Source organism: Poecilia reticulata, chromosome 11 (assembly GCF_904066995.2).
Source record: "Poecilia reticulata chromosome 11, P_reticulata-male-v2, whole genome shotgun sequence".
NCBI lineage: Eukaryota > Metazoa > Chordata > Actinopteri > Cyprinodontiformes > Poeciliidae > Poecilia > Poecilia reticulata.
Genome location: NC_088840.1, coordinates 12,843,501 through 12,867,707, shown reverse-complemented (window position 1 = coordinate 12,867,707; position 24,207 = coordinate 12,843,501). Strand labels below are relative to the sequence as shown.

General features: G+C 39.3%; 2 protein-coding genes across 8 annotated transcripts in view; both read left to right on the top strand.

Moving 5' to 3' along the window:
- The first annotated feature begins 579 nt into the window (after positions 1 to 579).
- On the top strand, positions 580 to 22,973 carry yrk (Yes-related kinase). 5 transcript variants are annotated; one of them, XM_081612742.1, is made up of 14 exons: positions 761 to 1,091; positions 10,941 to 10,984; positions 11,314 to 11,568; positions 11,723 to 11,825; positions 12,742 to 12,840; positions 13,021 to 13,124; positions 13,259 to 13,408; positions 14,729 to 14,893; positions 15,283 to 15,438; positions 16,666 to 16,845; positions 18,515 to 18,591; positions 18,684 to 18,837; positions 19,811 to 19,942; positions 21,745 to 22,973. In XM_081612742.1, exons 3-14 carry the CDS (start codon positions 11,337 to 11,339, stop codon positions 21,951 to 21,953), a joined length of 1,761 nt encoding a protein of 586 aa, XP_081468868.1. In that variant the 5' UTR covers positions 761 to 1,091; positions 10,941 to 10,984; positions 11,314 to 11,336; the 3' UTR covers positions 21,954 to 22,973. The 5 variants fall into 5 exon arrangements, with proteins under 5 accessions (XP_081468867.1, XP_081468868.1, XP_008420055.1 ...); XM_081612741.1 differs by lacking the exons at positions 761 to 1,091; positions 15,283 to 15,438 and adding an exon at positions 580 to 664; XM_008421833.3 differs by lacking the exon at positions 14,729 to 14,893 and having other exon boundaries at positions 765 to 1,091.
- Positions 22,974 to 24,061: 1,088 nt separating this feature from the next.
- Positions 24,062 to 24,207, top strand: part of ahdc1 (AT hook, DNA binding motif, containing 1) — a 28,714-nt gene continuing 28,568 nt past the window's right edge. For all 3 annotated transcript variants that reach the window (XM_008421829.3, XM_008421828.3, XM_017307526.2), the window contains exon 1: positions 24,062 to 24,207. This exon is cut by the window's right edge. The gene's annotated coding sequence lies outside the window, so the exon portion shown is untranslated.

Sequence of the window (24,207 nt, the reverse complement as noted above, 5' to 3'; positions counted from 1 at the left end):
TTTTAAGCTCAAATGTCCACAATATTTAAAAACTATTGGGAACCTGGTTCGGCTGGATGTTTCTTTGTTAAAATGGAATTGGTCCCTCTGACTGTTGCCACATGCTTTCAGAGGTATTCCTCCTACAAGTTGATGCAATGGGCTGGGCTTCCTTAGTTTAAAATCATTTTACCCACTTCCCTTATGACAAACGAAACTGAAATTGATAAACTCGAAAAATGGGCTTGAAAATAATAGGATTTTGACTTATTTAAGCTGCTACAAACCTTAACAAAAAGGATTTTCTACATTGGTACATGTCGTACCACCTTTACACCACAAGATGGTAGCAAGCTTCCTTACATTAACTTGTTAAGCGGATGTCTGTAAACCAAAGGCCACAGTTAATTGTGAATGTGTATCTATGCTGTAGTTACCAGAGGTCAATTTCGCCACAGTTGAAATATTCGTGAAAGCACAAAAAGCCAAGAAACGTACCGTACACTAAGAAGTTACGTTAATTTTTCATGCATGCATATAGTTTTCGACGCGGATGTCACACATCTGCTTCAGTCTTCTTCCTGTCTTTCGCACCACTCGGTCAAAGTGTCACATCTGAGCTGCAACTGCACATCACCCAGGAACCGAGGCTGATTCAGCACGGCCGTCAGCTTTTAAGTGAAATGTAAGTTACTTGTTAAAAGTAAAGGCAGACCATGTTTCGTTTTTTTTTTTTTTTTGGAAAGTTAAAACTGTGGTCCAAATTAGGTTTATTTATCAAAAAATCGTCGATATATTGAAGTCATTCCTCTTCCAGATCCGGTGTGCAATTTTCAGCCGTGTCTGCTGTCGCTAATAGTTATTTCAGGTGCGTTACGTCTCTCCTTCGGCACAGATAACCGCTTTCGTTGGAATTTGCGCTAAAAGTCATTGTTTCCGCTGAAAGAAGTGTCCACGGGTCCACTCCACGCGCGCCGCCCTCTGGGCTGGTCCTTTGAGTGCACGCGCGCTCCTTTTTTTCTCTCACTCATTTTGCTCTCTGAAGCAGCGCGCGACTCTTCTCCAGCCACCCACACCTGGATTCACCGCTTGAACGTCCACTTCTTTCTCTGGTATGTACACATTGAGATAATTCGGTGACTTATTTCTTTAATGTAAACTCCACTGCAAAAAAAAAAAAGAAAAAAAAGAAAAAGAGAATAAGTTACATCTATTCTTGAAGTGTTCAGAGGTTCTTGTGTGTCAAAAAAGATGCACATTAAAGTATTTAAATGACAACAGAACCAGACAAACCCCTGTATAGATTGTATATCCCGAGCAGCCCAATTATATTTTAACGCTGCTTTTCTGACTTATCAATTCGTCAAATTTCTGATGACATACGTGAAAGCTGAGAAGAAGCGACTTTGTCTGTTAAATAAAGGGAAGTTCGGCTATACTTGCCTACGAGAAGTTGATGAAGTGCGGTTATGCCCTTGTTCTTGCACTCTTCATGATGGACAGATGTCCTACCACAGAGGATGTTTAGAAATCATGCTGCAATGTCAAAACAGTGGAATTTACTTTAAAGAGTTTTGTCATAACCTGTGTTGCCATCAACAGGGTTGGCAATGTCTCCTCTCAAGCTTTCACCCTAAAGGGAATTCAGTGAAGCACAGACTTTCAAGAGATGTAGTATTTATTTCTTCAGTATTTCATTTGTTTGTGTTAATCTTTTTTTTTTTTTTTTGTCCTTGATGAATGTCCGTCATTCTGTCCAGACGCTGATCTTAAAAAGTTGCTGTTTCTATGATAAGTGGCAAGACTTTTCCCCGAATTTATAAAGTATAAACCAACATGGCCCAGCCCCTTCCCTGTCTGTTGCTACACACCGTCAGTGAGCTGTCTGAAAGACAGCAAATTTGCTTTTTGGGAAATATTTTGGCTCACAAAAGTTGCCAGGCAGTCTCAATTTCCCGGCAAATATCCGGCAGAATGGTAAGAATGGCTCCATTGGCACCTAACAACTGCCTTAAAGCATACCAAATTCTATATTGTTTGGATTTGTGATGGGTACTTTTCCTAAATTTTTCCAGCTAGATTTTATTTCTGTCAGTGTGTTAGATATTCCTTTAGTAGATTATTCATAGTACATGCCTGCAGGAAACCACCTAGAGGAAAAGGCTGGGCTGCCTGTTTCCTCAACATAGCCATCTATCAACATTTTTTTTTATGGTTTTAACATTAAGCTTGGGCAGGTTGCTAACCCTTGTAGATTTTTTTTTGTAATCTCTGAAAATATAGGTTTCATAACTTTAAAAAGTTTAAGGACGATGAAGAAATTGTGAGAGTTTTGATGGGTAAAACCACTGTTAGGCCGGACTCCTTCACTTCCTGTTTCTTTACGAGGTCAGTTCCTGTCTATAGCCCTGGAGCTACATACAGGCAGGAAGGAAAGGGACTTGTGTATATTTTCTGCTGTAGGAAGAATTAGAATTGCACATTGCCAAAGTCCTAAACACCTGGATATGTGCTGAACATGACACAAGGCAGTCAGCTTCCTCTTGTTGGACAAAGTCTCGACCCTCCAACATGTAGAAAACAGGGGAAACCTCTGAGAGTTACAAACAACAATCCGGGTCTGGCCTCTGTATCTCAAGGATGTGATGACATCATGTAGAAACAGGACGTCCCGATGGCTGAGACGCCTTACTTTTCCACTGTTGCCCCTCTAACTCTGTCTCCCTCTCCCCTCTGTTGGAGTGTGTGCTAGAGGGTCCAGTGATAGCTTGCTTCCCATTGTCCTATCATTCCTGCCCCACTCGCATTCTGCATCCTGTCGAGTTTCCTGCTCACGGTACTGAGTTAGAAAGAAAGGTCCGACCACAAAAAGGTAAAAATAATGGACCAAGAGGACGGGTAGCAAAAGCAATGGCTGCTGTCTTTAAGGAGAAATCTGTAAAACAGGACAGATTTAGGACCGAGCGTGTGAGTATGTGTTTGACTGCTGTGAATTTTCCCTGTGGGAGCAGCTTATCTGCAGTCCACTCAGCAGGAAAGGGTGTGTCACTTGGATATGGATGTTTGCGGGAGTGACGGTGTTGATGGAGGGGTTGATGTTATTGTGATTTTTAGAGGAATGCACAGAATGCTCTGTAGTAGTTTCTAGGTCAAAGTTTTGTTGCTTCCTTACATTGTTTGAACTGGACAAATCCAGCAGTCTGCTGAAACATACTCGAGTGCTGAAGTGGAAAGTGACATTTCCACAGCTCTTCTTCAGTACCGTTTTTATGAACTTCTGCATCAAAGATGGAGAATGGGTCTGATTGCCATAACTGGAAGGTGAATGGGCAAAACGATTCACCTTCCAGTACCTATTATTATATGTCCAGTTATTTGGGAGTAGGTGGCTCTCTGTGTTGCCCAGAGTGTAAATATCTAAAATAAAGCTTTTTCTTGACGTTTATGAAGATGTATCTGCTTTGCAGTGAGAACTTAAAAAGTTATTTTACAGTTTTAACTGAAGACGTATTGCACCTAATAATCTAAAACATCATTTCGAACTGAACTGGATTGTTCTATCATGCCTAGAAATGATATAATATGCACTTTGAAAGTTATGAAACACTTTTTCCTTTCCTTTGCACACACAGATACACGCACACACACGCACACACGCACGCACACACACACATATTGTACATATATTTCACATGATCATAATGTAAAGTAGAAAAGAACATAAATAAAAAAAATCTGTCAGTTTTTATTGATAATTCATCAAACAAAATGTTGAATGATATTTATAACCTTCTTAATAATCAATAAAAAAAATTGCATTTTAACAATAGAGCATTCGTGCCCTTCTGGTAATTACTGCCCAGTAGTTTACATGCTTGCACTGGTACTTTGACACTTTGTTTGATCTGTAAGGCCTTCTAGCATTCACTCTGATCTTTATCTTTTTTTTTTTTAGATTTTTTTTTTGGCATTAGTGGCCTTTATTGACGGTTACCAGGCAAGAAATGTTGGATGTCAAACCGAAGGTTTAAGTTGTTTTTTATGAGTAGATGAAAAAAACGTGAGACTTTTGCTTTGTCTGTTTGAAGCATAGAGTAACAATGTTGCCATTCTCCCATTTTGTTGCTGTCCCCTGCTGGTCAGCTGGCTGAAAGAAGCTATCATACAGCCCATTTACAAGAAATGCAAGTTTGCAATTTTGGAAATATTTGGGTTGCAGAAAATAAAGATGGTCGTAGTGTTGAAACTAACATGAAACTTAAACTGTTTTAAAAATACAGTCTTCAACCTACAAACACCATGCCTGTCCAATCTAATTACTTAACCTGCAAATCAGTATCTGCAAAAATGCTACATCCACAACTTCTGGCGAATACCATTCAATGCTATAGTATTGAAGTGTCATGATGTGGTTCATTTGTTAAACAAATTAACCAAAAAAGTAAAAGAATACAAAAACTGAGAACTGAGACATGTCCTTTCAACAAACAGGTTAGAGGTTAAAATGTTTAAATTCAAACTAAAGAGTAATCATGCACAGTTCCATTCTTCAAGAGAAACCGTCTCTCTGGCCTGATAAATAAAACAAGTTTAATTCAAAAAGTAAAATCAACACGTTTTACAAGAACCTGATAATGATAAATTTCTTAAAAATCAGATATCCCTGGACAGAGAGATATCAGTCTTCATTAAACCCACTCTGATTCAGAAACCAACAAAAATGTTGTTCTCTTGTTACCAATTGAGCGGAAATGAATGCGCAACGCTCAAGTTCATTGTGTGAAGCATTGATAATAAATAATACACCTATGTACAGCATGAGCATTATAGCGCTGCCTCTAATGTCTAATACACTAAACGTGTCTTAATATTCTCTCTGTCTTGCTGTTATATTTGAAAAGTTGCTTTATGAAATAAAAAAATCAAACATGCATCTGCTGCAATTATCTGTGATTCTGACTTTTACAGTAAAAGTTTATTATAACTTTAACTCTGGAGCACGACCATGCAGAGCAGCGGAGAGCTCTGCATGGCTCTCTGCTTCTGGAGAGCTCACCATTTATACAGTCAACGTTTTTGGTATTTCCGCTGAAGCATTTCATGGTCAGCCAGCTGGGAAACGGTGTCTGACTTCAAACACGAGCGCAGGTATTTAGGTGAGACGACAGCCCACGAAAAAGGTCACACGTGAAGCTTGAGTAAAGTTCTTTGATGCCTGGTGAATATTAGCAGTGGTGCAGCCAGACTTATCAGAGACGAGCATCGCACTTCTCCTCCAACAGAGGAAGCAGGTTTTGTTTCACAGGGTAGTCTAATTATTACTTTGTATTAGTGTGCTGCTATAAAAATCTCCTATGACATTTATCGACCAGTCCGCAACAGGAGGTTGAGTCTGTGCTTATTCATGTCCTGAACATGAAGAAGGGCCGTTTAGCGCAGAGGCATAGCCGAAAAACAGCGATTGCTCCACCATTAACTTCACCCTCAATATATACAGGGGGGAAAAGAAGCACTAATGCACCTTTTGAGTGCTTTTACTTTCTTTAAAAGTCAAAGTTAGCAGTAAAAGCTATCCCCTCCTGCATTGTATCTCATTGTTGTCATATGTAATTAACAAGCAATGTGAGCTCAGACTGTCAGACTAAGTGTGATGTTTATAGGAGATTAACTGTGCAACCCCCCACTTTACCACTCATCGCCAACACCACAGAACGCCCACACACTCTCATACTCTTAACCCTCGTACATGTTATGACTTTGAAAGCTTGCAATCTGAACTTCAGTGGTTATTAAACATATTAAGGTGAGCTGCTCTGAGCAAGTGAGAATTTCCAATCACAGGGAAACGTTTTCTTTCTTTCTTTTTCTATCTGGAACCCACAAATCGGCTTCAATCGCACCAGTTGTAAATTTATTACAGCTTCTGTGTGCAGAGGGTGGAAAACAAGGCAATGACAGGATTATCTAGTTAACGGGAACCTAACAGGGAATAATGACTGATAAAACACTTCCCAGTATATGTGTGATTGCGACAGTTTTATTATTATGTCATACCTGTTTGTGGTCACCTGCCAGTCCCAAAAGGGCAGGAAGAGTGACAATTGTACATAAAAGGGCAAAGGAAGGCTAGTTAAATCAAAATGGCCTCGGTGACGCCCCATGTCACTTCTACTTTCCTTGCTTCACTCAATAACAGCATCTGAGGACTGGAGTGGATGTAGAGAATGTGAAAGATGCTGTAGCAGAGAGTGGAGAGCAGCAACAAAAAGGAAAGTGTGAGCTTGGGGTGTTTTTGCGGCTCTGCAGCTGCTCTGGGTGTGTTTGTGGATGGACTCTGGCCTCAGTTTCCAGGAAAAGGGGGGAGCCATCAGAAGGGTGGACAGGAAACCCTAACAGGGCTAACTTCCTGTAACTCTCACGATGGCCGGTCTGATAGTGAGAGAATGTTTGTGTGTGTAAATTTGCTGCTGTATTTTCTGCTGCATTACGTTGCCCCAAAGCAGCTGCTGTTGCTGTAAAGTTCTGTAAGAGGGCTTTTAGAGGGTAACGAGTAAACCTGCAAGTTGCCATTTTGTCACAATGAAAGTAATGAATGATTTCTCTTCCTTCTCTGCCATAACTTGTATTGTTCTCCTTTTGTGACTTCCTGTGCATTCCTGAGTAGGTGGGGTGGCTGCAGCCTGGAAGGTTAGCCATCTTGAAAGGTTGCAGGTTAGAATCTCAGAGCGCTCTGCAGACATTATCCTGAATTATGTGTGAGCTCAGCCAAAAGTAATCACTTCTAAATTAAAACCTGCATTTGTCTGGGTGATGATCGTTTGGGCCAGCTTTTTATAACTTCCAAATAAAGACTACACATTTTAAAACAGACCATAAATGCAAAAGTCCTGCTCAGTTTCTTGTAAATGTATTCACACCTCTTAAGCTTTTGTCACATTTTGTCACATTACAATCTCAAACTTGAATGTATTTTGAAAAGATTTATATGTGAAAGACCAACATGTTGCTGGTCTCGAGTCTTGTGCACAGTCCTGGCATTGTTAATCTTCCCATCAACTCTAACAAGCTTGTCTCTGGTGAAGACAAGGATCCCGTAGCATGATGCTGCCCCCAGCATGTTTCATTGTGAGAACGGTGCGTCCACTGTTTGTCTGCCACCGCACTCTGACACATTGGCAAAAGAAAGTTTAGGTTTGATCTCATGTTTGTTGAGTTTCCTCTATGATATGAGACAAGCTGCAGAAACAACCACAAAAATACCTTCTGGTTTGTGGTTCTGACGTGAAAAATAGTAAAAAAAAATAGAATATATATATACAGATATATATAATAGGTGTTAATGATTTTCTTTTAGGCTCTTATGTGAATGGAGAACATGCATCTTCGTCTTGATTTTGTCAATGATAACATATCAAAACAGGCACTTTCTGATGATTATTTTTTGTATCAAAAGATGCCATTCCAAAAATTTTGCGTGTTTTTGTTTGTCTGCTTCTTTACAGTGTCCAGAAGCCAAAATGAAAGTTAAAGGGTTTCAAAAGATTTCTTTTAATTGTGTTGTCTTGGAGGCATGAAATATTTCTGAAAAGTACAAAAAAGAAACACTTGAGTAAAGACACCACATTTTCACAGTATCATGATATCAACACATCTTAGACAAAACGTGCAACATGGTTTGAATGCTTTTATAGAAAGCAAAACGTTTATTACCAACTCTTTTCAAATATGATAACATGGTTATTTTTACAGTCAGAATAATGTTTTTTTAATAGACTTGCACAAAAATGTAGAACAACCACCAGCTAAATTTGTGTTTAACTTTGAAATCTTCTTGATGTCAGCAACATTAGTTAGTGAGGCTGTCTGCTCCTATCAAGCCTGCAGTGGGCTTCTTGACAGACATGCTTCTTGTAACTTAGCAACTGTAATTTAAAACATTTTGTGATGGGTGGTGCCGCTTTAGTTTTTAGACTACATCTGACCCTGGTTTTCTGTGTTTCTTAATAGCAGCTTAGACCTTCATGCCTCCTCATGCATAATCTGATGAAACATGCTTTTTTATTTTTATTTTTAAGAGGAACTTTTCACAACCGAGCAGAACATTTCTTATCCTCTTGTCATCTTTTACAGGAACAAGAAAGAGCAAGCATCTGACATGGCTTTTGCTTTGGTGCTTCATTACAGGGTTGAGATTAGGATTTTATTGGTGGTCTTAAAGGTTCTGACTTGATTATACTTTAATGATCTTTTACACTCTCTTGCTTCATCTAGAAGACAGCCAATTGAGCTTTAATAAAATATTCCAACACAGAAATAGATTATCTCGTCTTTACAGTTGCTTCTATTAATTATATCCATATTAGAATGGCTGAAGACTCACAGTGTTGTGAAAGACCCAGTTCATTTTACTCCAATAGGTCTTGACAAGTTAACTCTATAAATTGTGCAATCAAATGATTTAGCTTTTTCTGGGCTTCTGCATTTTAAAAATATAATTAAAGGAAGTGCATGGATATATGTGTATGGATATATGTGTATGTATATATATAGTATATAGTGTAGTGTACACACATAAGGGTGTCTCCTTTTACAAAAGTGATTGTGATCAAAATACACTTTAAAATCAGACAGATAACATGAGTAAGTGTAGTTTTCAAAGTATGATTCTGTGTATTGAGGAGAGAATGGTATTGACCTGACCCTATGTAAAATTGTTTTAAAAACAGGAATGTCTCGGTGTGGCCTAGTCAAAGTTATATCTGGTTGAAATATTGTGGCATGACCTTCCACAAGGTCTCTGTGGGTCTTCATGCTTGAAGTCCCTCCAGTGTGGCTCAAGTAAAACACTTTTGCAAAGATATAAAAGATTCCTCTCCAGTTGGCTGTAATGCTTGTTGGCAGCCAAAGTTACAGTTATTGGGTTTAGGGGCCGGGGCTGCACAGTGGCGCAGTTGGTAGAGCTGTTGCCTTTCAGCAAGAAGGTTCTGGGTTTAATTCCCGGCCCCGGTCTTTCTGCATGAAGTTTGCATGTTCTCCCTGTGCATGCGTGGGTTTTCTCCAGGTACTCGGGTTTCCTCCCACAGTCCAGAAACATGACTGTTAGGTTAATTGGCCTTTCCAAATTGCCTCTAGGTGTGAGTGTGTGTGTGCATGGTTGTTTGTCCTGTGTGTCTCTGTGTTGCCCTGCGACAGACTGGTGACCTGTCCAGGGTGACCCTGCCTCTCGCCCGGAATGCTAGCTGGAGATAGGCACCAGCAACCCTCCCGACCCCACTGAGGGACAAGGGTGTAAGAAAATGGATGGATGGATGGATGGATGGGTTTAGGGGCCAATAAATGTTCACATATGGACAGACTGGTTTATATAATGTTTAATAATGAAAACAAATTGAGAAAATAACTTTTTGTAGTAAGTCTGGTTATATTAGTTGAATCTAAAATTTGTTTGATGAACATTTAAGCCAGACTAAAAAGCAAAAACAGAACAAATCTATTATGTTTTTTTCTTCTTCTCACCACTGCATAATGTATGTCATTGGATAAAAACTGATATTAACATTAAGTAGAAAAACAAGATATCATAATAATAAAAAAAGCTTTAATGTAGCATCTCTTCTCATGTTTCTCTCTGCAGCACTCTGTTTTTAGCCAAACTCTTTAATCTACTCAGTAATAAGGTCCCCTAAAACAAAAAGGTTGACATCGTTAGAAATTTCTTCTAAAGCAGCAAAGAGTATGTTGTTAAAAAACATGAGACGCAAGTCTTTCTGCTTTATACCTAAAAATTTTTAGAGTACCCGTTTGCCCTCATACTAATAATTGTGTAACATGTTGGTTTTTTTTGCTGAATTTGACAAATTTGACAAAACCTTGAAGTGATACTAAATGGGATTTGAAAAATAAATTATTTTTTCTGCTGAGCTGAGTGAAATGATAAAAAAAGCAGGAATTCCCCATCACTACAAAGCAGTTTGCATGTATTAATCTATTTTTATTAAAACCATGTAAAGTCAGCTCATGCAATAAAAGCAGCTAATCAGCTTCAGTCCTTTTTAACATCTGATACTTCATGTAGATTGTAGAATATTTTTCACTAATGACTTCTTATTGATGCCCTGCGACAGAGTGGCAACCTGTCCAGGGTGACCCCGCCTCTCGCCCGGAACGTTAGCTGGAGATGGGCACCAGCACCCCTGTCGACCCCACTAAGGGACAAGGGTGTATAGAAAATGGATGCATTGATGCAGTCTAAGCTCAGTAACCAACAGCTGGTAGTCAAATGCAAACACTCTTATCTTTTAAATATTACTTAATGCGAACCTGCAATATTTTTAAAGTACCATCACTAACCAGAACAGCTTATGTTTATAGCCCTTGTTGTTCTGCTTTCAAATAAAACAATAGACAGTTTTTACTGTACATTTCTTCCTCTTTGTGTTTGCGTTAGCTTTTTATTTGCTTTGTGAACGTGCAGTCTGCCGAAACGGTGTGGTTTTCTCAAAACTGGAAGTCGGGATTGACACAATGATCTTTGTCAAAGCCATTACGCACCTTCACGGCTGAGCCGCTTTATGTCCGTTACCCTCTGCTCCTGTGATGACATGTGAAAGCTTGTTACGCCACAAACTCTTAAGCGTCCACACGCACATGTACATGTGTACACAGCTGTTGACCGAAAGAATAAGTTAATAGCCTCTCTCGAAACGCCAAAGCAAAAAGGGAAGTGGCTAACCTCACATCTCTCTCTCTGTCAAACCTTATCTCAAGCTGTCTGTCTTTTTTTTTTCGTCTAACTTCTCTGCTTGCAACTGCCTCACGCTTTACTGCTCCTAAGCCTTTTTTCTCACATTCGGTCCTACAGTTCCCTTTCTCCAGTTCTCTGTCCGTCATCCCCGCTTTGCCCCGCTCTACCCCACAAGCCCCCCCGTCACTCAACTCCTCCCCTCTGTTTTTCTTTCCAGTGGCGATGGTGATTGACAGATGATCTGACAGAGGAAGACATCAGGTGAGGAAAAAAGTGAACTTCTCCTTCCTACCCCACAATTAATTCCTCGCTCTCCATCTCCTGCACCTCCTACCGTTTAAGGGAAGTTTTTTTTGTATGTTTAAAGTTAGTAACTTCTCTCTCTGCAGTTCTCTATGGTTATTTTGATCAATGTGTGTTAGTAATCCAAGTTGCTTTCGGTTCACATAGGCGCCCAGTAATTAATTTAACTGCAGTGATGAGACACAAGTTCTCTTCTATTTTTTATCGCTCTTGAAGAAAACAATTATTTTAAAAGTGGAAAAAAAAAGTTACAAAGAAAGAATAAATCACCTTCTTTGCATTTACAGACGCCGTCGCGGTTCCGGTTATTATGGGGTGTGCCTGTTGCAAGCAGAAAAAGTCCGCCAAATCATTAGGAGCAACATCAGGAACAGTAGATGTTACCGATCTGTCTGCAAACAATGCAGATGGCCTGTCTGGAGGTTTGTCCCAGGGACGCTACTGTCCGGACCCCACTCAGACCATCCCAGACTTCAACAAGCCCTTCCCGTCCCCTTCTGTCTTCCCCAGCACCAATGCGCACCCTCGGCCCGGAGGCATGGGTAGGCAAATCATCTCCAATTTAAGACGTTAAAGTACTACTCCTCCTTTGATGAGTTCTCTGTCATGCGATGTCTGTTTGCTGATTTGCGCCAGCACAAATATTTGAAGAACGGGAGTTTAGTGGCGGATGGATGAGTTTTGTTTTTGCTGCAGGTGGTGGAGTCACTCTCTTTGTAGCTCTGTACGACTATGACGCTCGCACCGAAGATGACCTCACTTTCCAGAAAGGAGAGAAATTCCAGATCATCAACAACACGTGAGTTGTGAAAACACGCACTTGGAGAAATATGTATTCATACACCTTCAACTTTTTCCACACCCTTCATGTTGCAGCCAGAAACTTTGGGGTGTCTTAATGGGATTTGTATGAGACAGTTGAGCTCAAGTTGAGTAAAATTACAAAGTGGAAGAAAACGGACACATAAAGTTATTTTTTTACAAATGTGTGGTTTCCATTTGTATTCAACCCCCTCTACTCTGAAACCTCTGAATAAAATCAAACCAATTGCTTTCAGGAGTCACCTAATGAGTAAACATGAGAGTCTGTGTGTAATGAAATATCCCGCTGTTCTGCAAAGGCCTGAGAGGATTGTTAGAGAAACAAACAGCTGTGGAGACAAACAGCTTATGTGGGACAATCTGTTGATAGGACAGCTGATTGTTGTGCGGATGCAAGTGTTAAATGCATTTGCTAAGAATGGTCATAAACATCCGAGTTACTCCTTTAATTGTAAAGTGACAAACTAGAAAAAAGGTCAAGATAGGTGAATATTTTTAGGAAACAACATAAGCAGCGTTTCAATGTCTGCAGACGCTACATGAAAGGACCACAGCAACAGATAAGAACTTATCTAAGAACTGACAGCGTATGGAGTTCTGTGAAAGCTAAATTGATCCATGTTCAATGCGTTAAAGGAAGTCAGTTGACTGTTTTTGTATGCATTAAATTCCTCCCATTGTGAATAAATGTCACTAATGAAAAAAACATCCGAGGTCTCGGCAGCTGCAGGGCACGTCGACCAGCCTTTGTTATTGAAAAACATTTTGCCCTGCTCAGGAAATCCAAAATCAATTTACATGATGTTAACATTTGACCAATGCTGTTTATTTCTTATCCAGCAATATTTTTTATTATTATTATTATTTTTTTTATAAATTGTCTTTGGTTACAGGGAGGGTGACTGGTGGGAAGCCCGCTCGTTGAACACCGGCAACTCAGGTTACATCCCTTCCAATTACGTAGCTCCTGTTGACTCCATACAGGCTGAAGAGTAAGTTTGCACCAGTAAACTAAAACACGCACAACAGTGACTGTTTGTTTTTTTGTGTGTGTGCTACGCTTTAAGCCAACACTTAAGACTCCCTTAGTGATTGACATGTAGTCTGAAAGCAGAGGTCAAGTGATGTGTGATGTTATTCCAATCACCTGTGTGGCGCTCTCATGGTGACAGGTGGTATTTTGGGAAGATGGGGAGGAAGGATGCGGAGAGACAGCTGCTGGCTCAGGGCAACCAGAGGGGAACTTTCCTCATACGAGAGAGTGAGACCACCAAAGGTGAGGAGAAGAAACATTCAACACGTCTATATGCGCTATCTCTTTAAAGATACTCTAAAAACAATCAAAGCTTTCAACTCTTTCATGTCAGCCAACCTTCCCTTCACGTAGCCTTTCGCATTTCTCTCACACAGGTGCTTACTCACTGTCCATCCGGGACTGGGACGACAACAAGGGAGATCATGTCAAGCATTACAAGATCCGCAAACTAGACAACGGTGGCTACTACATCACCACGAGGTCACAGTTTGACACTGTTCAGCAGCTGGTAGAGCACTACACAGGTAACACGCCAGCAGATTCACAAATTCATCCTCCTCCTTCCTGATCGCCTGTCAGCTTTCAAAGCTCCTGTTTCAGTGTCGTCATACTGAAATATTGCTTCAGTTGATGTTTAATTCATTATTTACAAGTCTTTAGCATAAACCTTGAACTTTTCACATAGATATTATCAAATTACTGCCATGGCCTTCAGTGTACTTTAGTCGCGGTGCTGTGTAGGAATGTATGAGTATTATAAACGGTCACATGCAAAGATGCTTTGCAGTAGAACCACACAGATAGGTGGATTCAGCAGTTGTGAAGCAGGAGAAAATAATGCATGGCTTAGAAACAAATGCAATGTGGCATGCATTTGAATTGAGAACCAGTTACTCTGACTGCCCTCATTAAGATCCAGGGTGACCAGCTGTGTAACCATTTTTGGCTACGTTGCATTTGGGGATAGGTTCCAACTTTGCACATCTAGAAACTGAAACTTATGCTTATTTTTCTACAGTAATTTAAGTTTGGTCGGATTTGATGCAAAGCTTCTGTGAACTTCAATTATTAAGTCCACAGATCCTCAGTCAGATCTAAATTCAGCTCTTAAAATTTCCATACCGAAGCTGAAGAAAAGTGTCTCCACAATACGACGCTGCCGCCACCGTGTTAGGTAATTTTAAAGATTTTTTTTCTTGTCTTCTTCACAATAATAACCTACTTTGTGTTGGTTTTGGTTATCGTATGTGAGCCTGGGCATTATAAATCCCTCTAAAAGATGTAAAAAATAAAAAATAAAAATTGTAGCTGCAACATGACGTGAAAAAGTTCAAAGTGTATGAATACTTTTGAAAGGAAATCTTAAATAGCCTACCTGATACCGCTTTTTGCATTGTGCTTTTATAAGCATAAACAGTCCCTATAAAAATAACTGAGTCAGTTATGATTAATAGGAAGAATGAAGTTACTCAGGCCTTTTTAAAATGTAAGAAACACGTTTTACTTCAGCTACAAACTCGAAAAAGAAGAGTTTGGATGACATAATGTGTTTCACTTCCGTCTCTAGTTGAAAGTGTAAATCTGCCCCCTACTGGCGCATTTTGGGAATAGCGCTCATAATTCAGTTTGCATCTTGGCACGTATTTTTTTCTCTTTCCCACAGCATCCTGGCTGTGTTTCTGCCACATTTATGCATATTTTTGCTTTGTACATTATATGTTTATGTGTGTTGTGGTGTTGTATGTTTGCTTAACTTGCATTTTTCTTTTTTTACCTTTTGCATTTGCTCTGCTCTTCTCTATGTTTTGTCTGTTTGTATGTCTCTCCGTCTCTCTCTGTCTCAGAGAGAGCGGCGGGACTGTGCTGCCGCTTGATGGGCAGCTGTAAGAGGGGCATGCCTAAGCTGGCCGACTTATCAGTGAAGACCAAGGATATGTGGGAGATTCCCCGCGAGTCTCTCCAGCTGATTAAGAAACTGGGCAACGGCCAGTTTGGAGAAGTCTGGATGGGTAGGACTGTTGGGGATTCGCTGAAGGAGAAAAAAGAACAACAGAAGCACGCCTGTTTAAAAATGTATAACTGCAACGGGATAGAAAGTGTGAACATTTCTTAACGTAAAACTGGAAAGAAACAAATTCATAAATAAATAAATTGAAAAATTGCAAGTGGACGCGTCACGCAGAGGAATCTGAGTTCCCGTTCCATATCCAGATGTGCTGAGTTGTTCTCCTGATCCTCCTTTTGTTGCATGTGCATGTTTTTAAAACTCACATCACATTTTGTCACCCCTTTCCATCTTTTCACCAACCCACACCTTCACCCTTTCTTCTCCCATCCTCCATCACCAAACTTCTTTCCCACCATTTCTGGCACCCCCTCTCCCTTCTCTTCCTCTTAGGAACTAACGATGGACTCTGTTATTACCTGACCAAGCCCTGCCTCAACTCCACCCCTCTCACCCTGGGCCTTGGGCGGGACGCCTGGGAGGTACCAAGGGAAACCCTGTCAATGCAAAGGAAGCTGGGACAGGGGTGCTTCGGGGATGTCTGGATGGGTGAGACTGATGCGGGCTAACTCTAAAAGTCAGGAAAAACAGGGAAAAAATTGAGCTGTAACAAAGATTATTTTGGTTTATTTCAGTGTCTAATTCAAGATTTCCTTTTATGCCAGTGTATTGTTTCTCAGTAGAGAACACACCGGATATTTTTACCTTAAAATATATAATCCTGAAAGAGTTTTCCAGTGACTGAATCTGAATGTTTTAACATATTTTTTGAGCTGTACAGGTTTTCATCCTGATGTCATCTGTGTGTACAGTGCTGCAGGAAGTTCACACACTTCTCACACTGTTTTAGGTCCTTTAAGGGCGAATTCGGACCATTCTTTTTACAGCGTGGATTGAATACCTCCTCTAAAATTTAGAAAATGTTGTTGAGCATCTCTTTTTGTTGCCGTCACCAAGATCCCTGCACTATTCTGGATGGATATTTCATCTTTGTTCTAATCTGAAATATTAGAATTACTTTAAATGGGCAGTTTTTAGTTGTTTCTTGGGTTTCAAAGTCTCCCTTTCACTTCCCCAAACCTACTTTGTTAATGAGTTCAATCTTTAACTCCTCTGATAAAGAGGAGGTAAGAGGAGCTTGTCTGCTTGGGCAGATGCAGACTTCAGTCAATTTGAAGGTGTTGATTTTTGATCAGGCACTTTTTTCTTGGTTTCACCCTGTTTCATGTTGATGCTAAACTTGCTCCATTCAGATAATGACACTGGTGTTTTTGGCTTAGCAATCTTGGTGGTTCCCAGTTCAAACCAAAGTTGAGGAAGCCAGTTTGGAGCAAATTAACAATATTCCCAAACACTGGGATTATAGTTGGTTGCTTAATAATCAGTCCACAGTTCTATTGGTTCCTTGAAATCCCTAAACATATGAAATTCATGTCCATAATGAGAGTATGAATACTTCTGACCGACACTGTGACTAAGGTCTGCTTTTATTGATGTAAGAAAACCAGACAAACCTCCGTTCATTTGTTGTCCCTCAGCTCACTCATTAACATCACGCATGCCCTCCAAAATACCAATGCATGCATCAGCATTTACCACATGCAACCAGTTCACTACTCCATTTTGTTTATTGTTTGCTTTTTATATGCTGCAGACACACTGCATGCACATGCAGCCGTCAACAGGACAGACAAATTGGCACGTACACGAGGCCTTTTTCTGTGTGCATCCCCACTTTTCTGTGCGCCCGTTAACATCAACTCGTCTGTATGCCAGGCATGTGGAACGGCACCACCAAGGTAGCGGTGAAGACTCTGAAGCCAGGAACCATGTCCCCCGAGGCCTTCCTGGAGGAGGCTCAGATCATGAAGAGGCTCCGGCACGACAAGCTGGTGCAGCTGTATGCCGTCGTGTCTGAGGAGCCCATCTACATCATCACTGAGTTCATGAGCCAAGGTATCGGGGTTGAGTAGACTGTCACCGCTCTGACATATTGTAGGTTTGAACTGCCTCCATCACAGCAGGGGGGAAGCCTTGCTGACGTCAAATTTTTGAAGTGACTTTGAATTTTTTTTTTTTTTATGCCTTAAATGAGACGTATGGTTAATAAAACTCAAAGGGCTTTCGTTCAGTCATAAGGATTCAGTTCATATTAGAAAAGAAAAGAACAGAAGCAATATTGATGCTGATTTTTAGCCGTAGCGCTGTTAAACACCAAAAGCCAAAAAGATTTTTACTACATCACTTCCCAAAAAAAGAGTGCAGTGAAAACCAGTGCTCTGTTTCTACTTTATATGAATTCAAAACTTGGATCCTGAGATTTTATCAGTCTTGTGTCTGATCCAAGTTGGAAAACCACTGGTTCTGCTAAATGACACTTGGTGACCAAGATAACTACTAATACTTTACTTTCCAGCACTGCAGAGACAAGTTCATTGAAGAAGATTATATATTAATCTAATAATACCTAATCTAATTAATCTTACATATTGAGAAGGACACAAATTGTCAAAACTGAATATCTGCAGTTTTTATGCTGGCTGTCTCTATGTTTTATATGCAAAGCAGCCATATTGGATCATGAAGTCAAGTTTGATGAGAAACATCTGACTTTTTTCACTTTCGCCTGATAATTTTCCTAATTTTAAAGACAAAACATGTCGTCTCAATGGATAAGAATGTCATGTTTTTATTGACACAACAAAGAAGTTGTGTTGCTTTAAGGTTCGAAATTCCTGTTAAGATGGTGGTGCATGGAAAACTTTAGTTTCTGCGATGGTACATAGTAATAAATTGTTTGAGAACAATTGACTTGAACTGCCATTAAAAAAGTTTAGTTTTGTTGCCCTGCTAAAACATGAACCCCTTCCCCATATTCTTAAATCTTTTGCAGTGGTAAAGTTCACAAAAGGGGACTATTTTGTAATTATGTTACATCTAAAAAAAAATATATATATATATATAGTTATCAACTGGATTTTATTTAGAGGTATAACATGATTTCTATCACATGAAGTCTAAGTTTGTGGTTGTAGTGGCACAAACTGTGAGAAAATTCAACAGTAATAAATAGGCATTGTAAGTATAAACACGAAAGAGCTCTACATGTTTGGCAGTGAAGTACACGCTGCAGTTTTTCAGTTTCAGCTGTGTTATAGAGAAGTAAGTGTACATTAACAATATTTCTTAAGACAACATGAGAAATGCATATAATCTGAAAATGTAAACTAATTATGTCAGAATGAAATTACAGAATTACCTACTTAAAAATGTCTTTTACTCCCACACACTCTCTCCCCCCTTCTCACACAGCCTAACATTTTATACATAGGATAATATTTTATGCAGTAGTGCAGAACAAATTAAGATAGGTAAAAACAAAGATCAAAACTAAGTAGCTTATTTAAAATCCAACTTTATATATATTGGAAAAAAATTAAAATATACTGTAAAAAGGTTAGTGACCCTATCTTCCTTCAATAACCATCATAACTAGTTAGAAATTGACACCAGAAACTTGGAAAATTTTTAGGAAAGTATATTTTCCTGTTTTTTAAAAAGTGACCACCTTCTCCATTCATCATTGAAAGGTGCCTGTTTTTTTGTTTGTTTTTGTTTCTCATAGGAAGCTTGCTGGACTTCTTAAAAGACGGAGAAGGGCAGACCCTGAAGCTGCCTCAGCTGGTGGACATGGCAGCACAGGTGAGGTTCAAGTCGAACAGCAGGTGGTGGGCAAAAGCGAGGCTTTTAGCTCTGCCGCAGACATGAGCATACTGGTTTCTCTTTGTGTGCAGATTGCAGCTGGGATGGCATACATCGAGCGGATGAACTACATCCATCGTGACCTGCGAGCTGCTAATATCCTCGTTGGAGACAATCTGGTGTGCAAGATCGCTGACTTTGGCCTGGCCAGGCTAATTGAGGACAATGAGTACACAGCCAGACAAGGTAGCTGAATAAAACATAAGCGTACAGCTTCTGCCAGACATGTGCAAGTGCTCGTGATGGATGAAAACATCAGTAATTTTGGCTTTTTTAAAAGTTATCTGAACTAATGCTTCTGAAGGGCGGAATGAATGTGCATACATTCATTTTTTAAAAGCAAGAATCAGGTGTGCAAGTTTGAATTTATTGTGGGTTTTCTGTTGAGCATTCAGTGTCAAAATTACACATAAAATCTCAATTATAGAGTAGTGTGGAAGAAAAGTCTTCTGTTTTATTCGGCAACATTTTATTTCACATTCATGCAGACAGAAACACTGGTGTTTCACCACCATTCAGTTTATGAACAGGTTAGGCTTTAGTTTCCTTTCAGGTAAAGATGACAGATTCAAGTGGTGGAACCATGGAGACACGTGAATGTTTTAATCGGACAAATTGGACAATATATATATATATATATATATATATATATATATATATATATATATATATATATATATATATATATATATATATATATATATATATATATATATATATATAAAACACCTGAACTTGTTTTTAAAGGCTCAACTTTACCTTTATGAATAAGTTTCCAAGGACTTGAAGCCAAGAAGAATGGCCAATGTTGGAGTGTGTATGTATAATTTTAAGCATCCACAGTATTAAGCCAGTTTCTAATGTGTTAATATTTATGAACCCAACACTTGTTTTTCTTTCTTTTTGTTTTTAAAAAAAAAAAAAAAAACAACATTAAATTTATTAGTTTAAATGTAATATGACATTCATGAACATGATGAGTGGAAGCAAACCGTGGGCTGGAACTGAAAATATCTGTGTGCGAGTAAGAAAAAGAGAATCCAGGCTTCATCTGCATCTTTTTATAAAGTTATTAGTTTAGTCTTTATGTCTGTATTTTTAGTCCTAACCTATCCTAAGTACATGAGCACACATCTTGACTGTGTTACCATGGTTTCAGGAGCAAAGTTCCCCATCAAGTGGACGGCTCCAGAAGCTGCACTCTATGGACGCTTTACCATCAAGTCCGATGTCTGGAGCTTCGGTATCCTGCTGACTGAACTCATCACTAAGGGACGTGTTCCCTACCCAGGTACTGGATCAGACCAAATTCAGATCATTTTAGAGTGAAGCTGTTTAGTTTTTGCATGTGAAACAGCTGATTATTGAGACATGGTGGGTTTTCACACTAACAAACTTTGCCACTGAGCCGCTCTGCTGGAGACTTCGTAGCCTGAGCACTTCCTCGCTTGGTAGATGAGAACTTACGGTAAAAGGAGGGGTAACTGTTTCTTGAGCATCTACCACCCTCCTGTGCTAATTAGCATGCAGATCCTGAGGCTTCCCGAGTTTACATGTTTTAATAAGTGAGATAATTCAAGCAATTCTTTCACGAGCAAAATGTTATTGATACCTTACACCTCAACTTGGTGATCTGATAAAATATGAAGAAGAATTGTGTGAGAAGTGGGAACAGGGTTGAATAATTTCCCAGTTGTCTGAGTGAAGACATGTTCATTTTTTGTTTTTTCTCCCTCTTCTTCTGCAAGTTTTTATTTATTTATTTTTTCATCCTGTAAACGGATCTTATGTTGTGCATCTTTCCCTCATTTTATTTTATTTTTTCAGTCTAGCGAGCACACTGGAGATTCTTGATATAATGTTGAAAACTCTCTTTGCACTCTGCATGTGTGCACATTAATGCTGCTGCTGTTGTTCAGGTGATATAAAGAAAGTTTTTTTTTTTTTTTTTAGCAGAGACATTTGTTGACCTAAACAATAGTACCAAGACTGAAGCGAAACCTTTTGGAGGCTTTGGAGTTGTGATGATGTTGCAGTTAACATCAGTACCAACCCACCTGAAACACCCCAGTGTTACCGGAGCGCCTTGCATATATTTGCTATGTCCTCTGCTACCTGGCTTATGCCAAACTTTAATCAGAACTTTTAATGACCTCCTTGTCAGAGCAGCTTTCTTCACTTTCACTTTCATAATGAGAAATCTGTGGATTGTAATGTTTTATAGTTGTCTTTATGATAGATCCTGCCACCTGAGCTGTGGTTTCCTGCTGCTCCAACAGAGTTACCAGTTGGCTGCTTCTCTGATTAATGCTCTTTTTTCCCCAGTCTGTCAGTTTAGGTCAGGGCTCTCCAACATGCAGCTCCATCACTGCATGTGGTTCTCAGGTCCCTTCACAGTTGCTCTTAACTTTGACCAAAAATAAATGACAGAGAAAGATTTAAAAAAAGATCTGTTCAAATTTGCCTGCCTTTTTTTCTAGCAACATCTTTCTCCTGGACCTACCTGCTATGTTCTCTGTACTTTATAATGCGGTTTGTTTTCTAATGTTCTCTAACAAACTGCTGCAGCCTTCATTCTTGCTAGAAAGACAGTTTAGGGGTGCTGTGATGGCGCAGGGGTTAAGAACAGCCCACAAATGGAGGCCTTAATTCTCGATGTGGCTGCCACAGGTTCGATTCCCGGCCTGCTGACCTTTGCCACATGTCTTCCCCCTTCTCTCATTACCTACTTTCCTGTCAATTCACTATCAAATAAAGGCCACTAGAGCCAATAACACCTTTAAAAAAACCAGACAATTTAAAAACCATGAATTATTTTCCTTCCCCGTCACAGTAAGGGGTACTTTGTTTTGGTGCATCACAAAAAATACAAATAAAATATATTGTATATTCCAGACAAAATGCCAAAAGTTCAAAAGATAGAATCACTTTTGAAAAGGCAGGATTTTTATTTTTATCATATTAAGTGTTCCATTACATTTTCTGTTACTGAATTTTAATTCAAATGTGCTTAATATATTTGATTTTTGTTGTTTTTTTTGGGTTTTTTTGCACATAATTCAGTTTTAATCCTTCCTCCTCTTTCCCCTTTAGGCATGAACAACCGCGAGGTGCTGGAGCAGGTGGAGAGGGGCTACCGGATGCCAGGCGCCCACGGCTGCCCGACCTCGCTCCACGAACTGATGCTGCAGTGCTGGAGGCGGGAGGCCGACGAGAGACCCACCTTTGAATACCTGCAGTCCTTCCTGGAGGATTACTTCACCGCCACAGAGCCGCAGTACCAGCCCGGAGAAAACCTGTGACCGGAATCGTGTCAGACAGACGCGGAGCTTTTAACCCACCATGCAGAAATACAATGACGGGCACGTTGAAGTTGAGCGTTTATTTGTGCCCTCAGTGTTTTTGATCCACACTTAACTCGTATGAAGAAACATATCAACGACTTTTTGACATTTCCTTTGTTTTTGGCTGCCGATCGTCACTGCATCCTGCTCAGAGCAGATCAGTTATCCATGCCGAGGAGTTGGAGCTCTCCTGAACCGGCCTTGCAGTAATGTTGCTTTACTCTGTAACCATGACAACAAGCAACTGAAAGAAAATGTAGATGCTTGTGTTGAGGGGTGGGTTGAGAGAGTCCAGTGGGTGCATGATCTGTTCAGCTGCCATATTTCTTCAGGTCCTTTGATTTCTTTTTTTTTTCCTTTGTTTTTTTTATTTTTTTATTTAGTTTTGCGAGGAGAATGCCATCAGATTGACTGATTTCTGTGTGGAAAAATGTGCTGATGCAAAAAGAGTCTCGCCTGCAACAAGTTGCACATCTCAAGGAAGCTCCGACAGCTGTCAGTGAGCCTCACAGTTCTTTATCTGACCAGATTATTAACAGATTCACTCTGATATTTAAAAAAGATTCAATCTTCAGCAATAACTGAGCAGAGACCTGATTTCATTATAGTTATGATATTTGATTTAAAAAAAATGTCTAATATTAGAGCTATATTTGTCTCCTTGAACAAGTGCCTGCAATGCTGCGCTCAAAGTGGAAGGAATAAGAAATGCGCTTTATGTATGAATTGTCTCGTCCATTGTTCTAATTTAACTGAAATATATCTGTGCATCACAAACATTTCTATATCTAGTAAACATTTATGTATACAGTTGTCGTCCTTTAAGGCTAGAGGGTTGAAAATAAAGAGGAAAGATCTCTGGCAGTGGAATGTGAAGGAATAGTGTTTTAAATGTTTGTTTGTTTTTTCCCACGAATGTAACCTTCATGTTGCAACTTCATTTTATTGTAATAAAGATCAGATATCTTTTCCATCTGATGTTTTTTTTTTCTCTCATTTGTTTGTGTTTGGGGATTTATTTTAATGACCTGTCACTGTTATGTCTTTTTTTGGTAAATGAAAGTAAAAATGTAACTAATAACTTAAAAGAAATAGTTACTGCTTTTGAAGGTTGTGCATTTTTAACGCGTAAACTTTGGGAACCTGATTGTTTCATGAGAATTTCATTTGAAGGTAGAAGATTATAAAGTTAAATTGAATTAATAATAATAAAAATGAAAATAAATTTCAGCTGTCAAACTGACATTTTTCATAAAATCAAGATTTTAAGGATAATAGATCCAATGACTTTAGTTCCACAATATCTTTTTTTTTTTTTTGTCCAGGATTGTGGAAGACACAACTAGCTGTCCTGTCTTTCAGATTTTTTATATAATAAATATCTTTAGTGTTGTTCTTCTACCTGAGCCGTGCGTCTCTGCAGCTCCCACCGTTGGCTTCTCGGCTGATTCTCAGAATAGTGTTCTTCCTACCAAGCCTGTCATTTTTTGGTGGTTAACTATATCTTGGTAAGAATGTGGGTTTGCTACTTTCACTACTTGCATATCTTGATGGTGAGTTAAACAATAATTAGTGTTCAAACCTTATTTTTTTTGTACTGTTGTTTTTTCACCTCTTTATTTATCCTTATATTTATACTTTAGGTGGGTTTCTTCTTTTGGTTGTTGCACTGGATTTAATGATATGAGAGTAAATGTAACTTTTTTTACTATAAATTTTCAAAAACCTTTAAGATTGTCACTTAAGATTACAATCGTTACATTGAAGTTTTTAGACATAAATACACCTCAAATTAAATACATCATTGAGGTATTTAATTGAGAAAATTAAATACACAATTGAGGTATTTAATTTGATTTCTACATTACATTTTGTCGGTTTTTTAGCTCCTAGTGAGATCCTCATCCCAGCTTCAAAAACCATTAAGGAAGACAAAAATTATTCTTGATTTTTTTTAAAGTAAAAAAACAAGCAAACAAACAAACAAAAACCCCACATTATATTAATTTATCTTGTGCACTTTTTTCTGTTTAGAGATTGGTTCCTTCCAGCTGAAAAACTACATTTCCTACAACTCTAGAGGGTTAGAGTAAAGCCAGCTACGGGTGCCCACGTGTTTTTGACAATCAGGCACGTTGGAGAGGCACACACGGAGACTGGGGCGCACCGGAGACAGAGAGCAGGAATTGCAGAGGCAGAGGCGCACGGGCGC